This window comes from Passer montanus, unplaced genomic scaffold (assembly GCF_014805655.1).
Source record: "Passer montanus isolate IOZ18808 unplaced genomic scaffold, ASM1480565v1 scaffold48, whole genome shotgun sequence".
Lineage (NCBI taxonomy): Eukaryota > Metazoa > Chordata > Aves > Passeriformes > Passeridae > Passer > Passer montanus.
In genome coordinates this window covers 1,362,334-1,370,228 of record NW_024369707.1, presented here as the reverse complement: position 1 = coordinate 1,370,228, position 7,895 = coordinate 1,362,334, and the positions used below count along the sequence as shown (strand labels likewise).

The following is a 7,895-nucleotide window of genomic DNA, read 5'->3' as shown; positions in this document are numbered from 1 at the left end:
CTCCGGCCGCGCCGCTGCCCCGCCGGCCGCGCAATCGCCGCGCTCGCCCATTGGCTGCCGCCTCGGTGACGTCACCGTGACAGGTCCCGCCGCCGCCTGAAAGGGAGATCGCCGGTGCCGCGGGGGGCGCGCGCGGGGACGGGCTGCGCATGCGCGGCCGCACCGGCCCTTCCCCCGGCGCCCCCGTCTGCGGCCCGGCCCTGAGGGCTCCGCCCGGGGCGCTCCGCCCGGGGCCGGGCACTGCCGGGCTTCCGCCTGCGGCCGGGGAAAAAAGCCTCTGCGGGAGTGGAGGGCATCGCCCCGGCCTCCCCCTCGCCTCTGTCCGTTCCCGCTGCCCTGCCCTGAGACCAGGGGCGGCCGCGGGGCTCGCCCCGGGAGGGCACGGGCGGCCCCGCCGGTCCCCGCCGCCCGGCCAGAGCAGCGGCAGCGGTGCCGGAGCCGGTCCTGCCGGCGGGCCCTCGGCACTTGTTGCGGCGCGGGGAGGGAGAGGGTCCTTGCCCGGCAGGAGCCGCCGGCCGCTCCTGGCCAGGCGTGACCAGCCCGGGCCCGGGCATCGGCCCGCGGCTGGGCGGCCGCCCGACGAAGGATCCCGAGACTCGCATTCCCTTCCCCCTCCTCGGACAAGTTTTATCTGTTCAAAAAGTTGTCTGATGACCGGCCGCCGGAGCAATGCGAGAAATCGTGATGTTCAGGCTGAATCTGAGTGTTTAACCCAGAAGAGGGAGTCTCTCCCTTTCCCTCTCTCACTTTCTCTCACGCACACTTACAGGGTACTTGCACGTAAAATCCCCGTCCTGGGCTTGAAGGAAAAGCATTGCCAAACATTCATAGCGGACTCGGTTCTGATGATTCTCACCTGAAGGAAATAACATGGTCTGCAGGGTTTGCGTGCTAGTGGTGGAAGTGTGGGTTTGGGTTTTAGCTGGACACACTGAGGCCTTACAGGTTTAGAAAAGCTTAGGGCTTCAGCACAGGAGGAAGCATCTGCTTAAGTTTTTAAGAAGGAGATTGTGAACTTAAAAAAAGTTAATGAAACATGGGAAAAGATTCTTCTGCTCCAAGAAAGAAAAACACATCTTTAAATATCTACCCACTGTATTACCACAATACTTGGATCCTGACACAAAAAACGGCTCCACCAATAACCTCACGGTCTTACGAAGTATAGCAATGATTAATTCTCTACCTATCCTATCAAACTCTCATCATTTTAATACATTGACTCGCTGTTAACTTGCCAGTGGGTTCTTTACCAGATGCATGCAGGTAAAGCTCCCAGCACAGAATTTTGCATTTCCATAAGAATTTAAGTGTTGGCGATCAATAGGCTTTATGTGTAGTAGTAAAACAAGAAACTACTTGGCAATGTCAACCCAGCTACTTTCATAACTGAAACTGCAAGGCAATGGCTGGAAACCATAAGATTAAAGTTTAGGACACACATAACCACATAGGAGACATTTTTGTCACAGCTTTGCACATTCTGGGTTGGCTGCAATCACGTACTTTGTCTCTGCTTGCATTTACCATACTTGCACTGTAAAACTAGGCTGATATTTAGGTAACTAGCTATAGATACATCCTTGCACGCATCTTTCTGAGTGGAGATGATGAAAAGTGACAAATGATGCAATTAGCTCCCCAACCTTACATAACATGTTTACGCAGGCATTTTAAACCGCACACCATCCTCACAATATCTCAACTTTCAAGTCTACTTGCTCTACAAAATGGATTTGACAGTCCCATTCATGACCATCTCAATAGGAGTGCACAGAAGAGACAAACGTTAGGAAGTATGAATCTGTTACTTACAAATGTACTGAGACTGTGAATCCCAAATAAAGCTGCTTTCCTCATACCTCCTTAAAACACTGCATCTCTACATACTTGTTATCCATCAATTCTGACACTTCTCAGTCAAGGGAGAAAACATCTGGAAGAGTTTGCCAATTAAAAAAAAAGTCATAACCATTTTGCCCTAAGTTCACTTCAAATGTTGTGATGATTTCTTGCCAGACACTCATGGCTCTCAGTTGCCCCCCACTCAGGGCTGTCTCTCACACCCTTTTCCAGGCAGCGAAGGAGAACCTGTCCCTCGGTGTCCCTCACTGCAAGGTGAGGTTGATGTGAGCCCCGGTTGTCGTGGGGGGAGCGGGCGGGGGCGGGCGGGGGCCGCCACATGACTGCGGGAGGCGGAGAAACCGGGAAGAGGAGGGGAGCGGGCCCAGACCTGGACGGGCCCCGCTCATCTCCCACAATGTTTTGAAAACTTGCACGCCTGTCGGTGCAGCCCTTTGGCGGCTGGAGCTCCTACTGCTGCCACTCGAGAGGTGACCGAGGCCTCCTGCTTCCTGGCAGCGGCCTGAGCCCGATTGACCAGACACACCGGGCTCTCGGCAAACTCTCAAATGTGTCAACAACAGCTTCTGCAGGGCCAGCAAACTGGCTGCTTGATCCCGAGTCCGAATTTTCCTATGGCTGCTGTGTGTCCGCGACCCCGTCCTCAGCCCCTGGCCCCAAAGCTGGCCAGAGCTGGAGGGTTGCTCTAAAGAGGTGACACGTTGTCAAGACGAGTCACAAGCGCTTCTCTGACCCCCGACCCGGCTCTAGTGGAAGAACGCCGGGGCTGTGCCCTGGCTGAGGGCTGAGCTGTCCCCGCTGCTTTCCGCTGCGCCATGCGGGGCCCGGAGCTCCGCCTGCCGCAGCTCGGGGTGGGCAGCCCCGACCCTCCGGCCTCTGCCCGCACCCCCGCCCCGCCGGGGCCTGCGGCGTGAAACCGGCTGCACATCCCTCTGCGGGGTGGGAACGGCCCCGGCTGCTCATCGGCTTCACCTTAGCCTTGTTCTTTCGGTAGTAATCTACCTAAACATCAAGATGCTTGTCGCTATCTCGAATATTGCTTCGAAGATAGCCCCCTTTCTAACCGTGCTCAGCTCAAGGCACAGCTCCTGCCCTCGGGAAGCACTGAAGATAGCCAAATTTGACTTTCATCCACCCTGTGTTCTCCCACTTCCACCTCTGTGGAAACTTCCCGACCAGCCAACTATAAAATATCCAGCCGGTGCCCCAGGCTGGGCCGGGCCGGGATGCTCTGAGCACTTCAGACAGGCTTCGGGGGTTACTTTTTTAGGCTTGAAACCCCGAACGAGAGGGGGTGAACAGATCTCTCGGAAAACCCCTCATCTTTACTGTGGGGAAGAGAAAAAACGCGAGGAGTGAAAACAGAGAGGACCAAGGAAGTCACCCTGCGCAATTCCTTATCCCTTAAAGTCGCCTTGGCAGAGAGGGATGCGGGAAGCAGACTCAGGACCTGAGCCGAGTCCCTGCCTGCCCCGGCAGAAGGCACTGCTGGTTAGGAAGAGGTAGTTCAAGAACGCCTTTCAGCAATGCCAGTTTCACCTCAGGGAGGAGAGGGTACCGAGTAGCTCGAGAGCACACTCTGCCTTTGTTTTTATTCCCTCGCCCCATATCCACTTATGGGGACTTCTTTATTTCAGGGTTCCCGAACAATGGGAAGTCGGCTACCAGACAAGCAGCGGTTTGTGCCTAGGTTTGCCTCTCACATTTTGTGACCTAGAGCTACCCTAGGACAAGCAAATCATATGCTTATTTTAAATAGAATATTTCATTCAGGACCTCAAGATTAAGGTATTCCTGTCAGATAAGCTGTCAGTCACTGACTACTTAGACACCACATTGTGGAAGCCTGGTATCCCTGGTAAAGATGATACATATCATGTAAACCCCATCAACAAGATCAAAGTCTTCTTCTTTAATAGGATCCAATACATGTCAAACCTCATTCCAATCAAATCGTCCGTAAATGAATTCAAGATGAATATGTCATAGAATAATGTGACAGTGCAATCACATGGGGTCAGGGGTTGTTGTTTCAATGAGAGAGTCGTCAAATATTAATTCTAGAACCTCCAAATGAATAGGCATTGAGCAGGATTAGGCAGCTGCTGGTGGGGTGTTCTGTCGCTGATTTGTGTTTATGCAAGTACGTTAAACACTAAGCTGAAAAAAAATACAGTCTCCTTTGAACTGTAAAAAGGACATATTTTAACTTACTTGACTTTTCCAGGATGTTTCTGTAAAGTCGTTTTCTTTTCCTCATTACAAGGGGAGTCTTGTGCCTCATTTCCTGACTTTGTTCCTGTTTGGAGAGAGAGGTAGAAAGTTAAGAGCAAAACTATTTGTGTGTGATATGGAATGAGTAAAGCACCCTATATGATGGGCATCATGGATTCAAAACTAAAAGGAAAAAAACCCCAAACTCCCAAAAAACAACCCATAAAACCAAAACAAAACACAAGTTAGGCAATGAGAGGGGAAGAGAAGCTTTCTCAGAGGGGAAACTGGAGGCTGTCTCCCCAGCAAAGCAGCACATGTTTTATGGAGTCATGAAGTTTCCATGGCTGATTTAGGAGAAAAAAAAAATATGAAAGGACATCTTTTCAGTTCTCCTTTGATCTGACATTCACCTTCTGGCAGGCTATTGTAAGGCAAGTTTTTACCCACTCGGCTATATTGTTTACAGATCCTTCCGTCCCGAAATTAAATTCCGGACTCTCTGCGAGCCTCCAACACAAGTTGTTGTCTCAGCAAGGATTAGTATAGTACCACCCTGGCACTTCTCCCTGCCTATAATTTTCAGCTTGCTCTTTGCTCTCTGTAAGGCAGAGCACTGCCACTGCTACAGGCAGAACTTTGCACAGCTTGCTTTGAGCGGCAGCAACAGCTTTGAGAGCAGACCTGGGGCTGGAAGCAGTGTCTGAGTCTGAATTTGTGCAGATATCTTTGAAATTCTCAGGATTTTGTTTGTTTTGTTTTTAATACAGAAAAGCACACTAGAATCTGGAATCAGTTACTTAAAATGACATTATTATTATTATTATTATTATTATTATTATTATTACTCTCGCTATATTATTATTATTACTCCTACTACTATTATTATAGGCACTCCAGAGCTGGTAAACAAAAATCTGTACTAAGACAAACACTTGATGATATTAATTACGAAACTTCATCATGGTATCACAGTCATAATTTTTCATAAATAATTTGATGTCCTCAGTATTTTTTCACTGCTGTGATGAAAATTACTGCGAAAACTTTAACAATCCATTAGGAATTAAATTTCCTAGTCAACTTCCATTCATTTTCGCACTTTTCCCAAGTCAGAGCGGCCAACATTGCCCCGCTAGTGAGAGGTTTGCAGGAGTTGTGCTTTATTGGTTAGAGTGGGAGGCTGGAGAGTGCTCACTTCCCAAGTGTTCGCCAAAACTTGTTGAAACTGGACAAAAAAAAAAAAAATCGCTGCATTTAATATTTCAAATGGTTACCAGATGACAAAAAGGAAGGCAAAACAGTTCTGCATTTCAGAGTAAATATTGGCTAAAACTCTAGCTCGACCTCTCACGCTTTTCTCATCCGCACTGTGCAGTCGGCGGAGCAGGAGGGTGAGGATGTCCCCTTGCCCAGAGCGCTGGGATGTCGGGCGCTGGTGTGGGGCACAGCTGCCCGCGGTGTCGCGCTGGGCTGCGATGGGACCCGCCCGCCCCCTCCCCGAGCGCTGCTCCCGCACGGGGGGAAGGAGCCGGCTGAGCGGGGCCGGAGCAGCCGCCCCGGGGCATCCCGGGCTGGCGAGCCAGACCGAGTGGGAGGCAGCAGCGACGGCGTGTGCCCCGCCACCACCGGCTTGTCACCCAACCTGGACTTTCCGCGGCCGCGCAGGGCGGAGGGAGCGTTCCCCGGGAAGGGCTCGGTGCAGGAATAAAGTTTCTCGTCTCCGGGTGGAGAGAGCCCCGAGAGAAGCCCGGCCAAAGGGGTGGACTCCCCGGGCTGAGGGATCGTGAGTGACAAAGCAGTGACAGGAAAGGGGTCGGCGAGAAGCCCAAGCGAGCCCCCATCGGTCGGCGCTGTGCCGGTGCCCGGGGCTGGCACACTGACTTGGGCTCGGGTCAGAGGTCACCTTCGGGTGTATCGCCCTGGGCAGGGATTTGGGATCTTTCCCCCTTCCCCAGCCGGTTTCAGACACGGGACGGCCCCTGGGGCCGGGAGCAGGCGGCAGCACCCATTTCCCGGAGCAGCGCCCCCGGCTCTGCCTGCGGGGGGCGGGGAGAGGCCGGAGGGGGCCGGCCGAGCTGCCGGGCTCCGTCCCTCCCGCACCCGCCTATAAAGCTGCGCTTGAGGTGCCGGGGCGCCGGGTCCCCCGGAGGGCCCCGCGGCACCGGGCGCGGCGGTGGGCGAGGTTCTGGGCGGGGAGCGCGTCCCCAGGGACGCCTCCCCACGGGGCTCGCCATTGTCAGCGCTCGTCCCCGCTCTGCACGCCGTCCCGGGCTCCCGGCCCTGCCTGGGCGGCCGCAGGACCCTTCCGGTCCCGGTGCTCGCCCGTCCGAAGCCAGCCCGGTCGCAGTCGGGGCGGGGAGCGCCTGAGCCGCCCTGTTCCGCGGGGCTCCGCCGCTATACGCTGCGCGCACCTCCAGGCCGAGCCTCCCTTTGCATTTACGGGGGCGGGCGCGGCTCCCGGCGTCCGACAGAAGGTGTCGGGTCCCCCCTTCGGTGCTCCCCGGGCTCTCGGCCCTCCGCCCGCCCCCGCCCGCCGAGGTGCCGCCGGGACCCTGCCCCACGTGGGCGAGGGGCAGCCGAGGCGCTGCCCCCCCCGCACCGCAAGGTTCCAGCCCTTCTTCCCGGGGTGGCCAAGCCTCCTCCCGGCGACCCCCCCCGACGACAGGGAGCTCTCTTCCAGCCCTTGGGGCAGGCGATGGGGGCTAGCCAACTGCCCGGACTGCACAGGCACCCCCTACACCCAGGCACTTACCCCCGCGACCTGTTGAAGGTTTCCCCTCATTTCTGAACTGGCGAAAATAAAAGTGGGGGTGGAGGGGAAGGGAAAAGAAAGAAAGAATGAAAGAAGAAAACAATAACCCCCCCCTAGGAACCCACCACCTCTTTGGCGCTTGCATCGAGGCGGTCATCCTTCATTTCTTCTTTTCTTGCTTTCTGGAAGCAGTTAGGGAATGTATGATGAAGCAGAAATGAGCCGTCAGGATGATATTTTAATGGCTTATATGTCACGTTGGTGCATGTGGCTTTGAACTGGAGCAGCTTTCGTTTCCTGCAGAGAGCGCACCGCAAATCCCACTTGATAACTTCTACAACCCACAACATTTTTTTTTTTTACATTCACTCTTACACTGTATATTTAGATACGCTTCCTAAAAATACCTTCTCGTCTGCCTTCTCGTACATTTTGCACCGACCTGGAATGATCACTGGATTCCCCTTGCACTGGGAGGCAGGCTAGCACTGAACTACCCAACTTTCCAGCTCTCCGAATGCCATCGCCCAGCACACTTCACAATAAGGCTGACAACTCTGTCCTTCGCCTAATTTTAGCACCAAATACAGAAAGTAGTGCAACACCCGCCTTAAGACTGTGTCCACACCCAGGCGCTCCCTAGAGCGGGTATACCTGTTGCTCTGAGCTATTGCAATTCCATCAAATAGATTCCGTAGAATAAATGCAAACGTGTAGATTCAGCTCACCATTATTCTAAAAAAAAAAAAAACCCCAAAACCCACCAAACCCTGTAAAGCCTCCCGAGATCCAAGGAAAATTACATAATAGATCTGCTTTGAAAGCTGTCTCCTGCACCGAGCACAGGCACACTGCGTCTGCAGATAAACTGCAGGGAAACATTCCGTCAAGGCGTATCAAAGTTTATTTATTGTCGTTGATGTTTGTTTGTTTGTTTTCTAGCCGCAATGGCCATTTTATACCTCTCAAAATGAGGCAATTCTCGCCCGAGAAGGGTTCTCGCAGCAGCGCTGCCGGTCCGACTCCCCAGTACCTGCGCTGCGGATTGCTTACCAGCGGCTAT

The 7,895-nt window shown here is 53.7% G+C and overlaps 1 protein-coding gene across 1 annotated transcript in view; it reads right to left on the bottom strand.

Annotated features, from left to right (window-relative positions):
- ZIC4 (Zic family member 4) overlaps positions 1 to 4,153 on the bottom strand; it is a 12,536-nt gene extending 8,383 nt beyond the window's left edge. The window contains exon 1 of the mRNA XM_039722349.1: positions 4,078 to 4,153. Coding sequence (XP_039578283.1) covers positions 4,078 to 4,147 — 70 coding nt within the window. The 5' untranslated portion in view covers positions 4,148 to 4,153. The remainder of the gene's footprint in view (positions 1 to 4,077) is intronic.
- Positions 4,154 to 7,895: the final 3,742 nt, after the last annotated feature.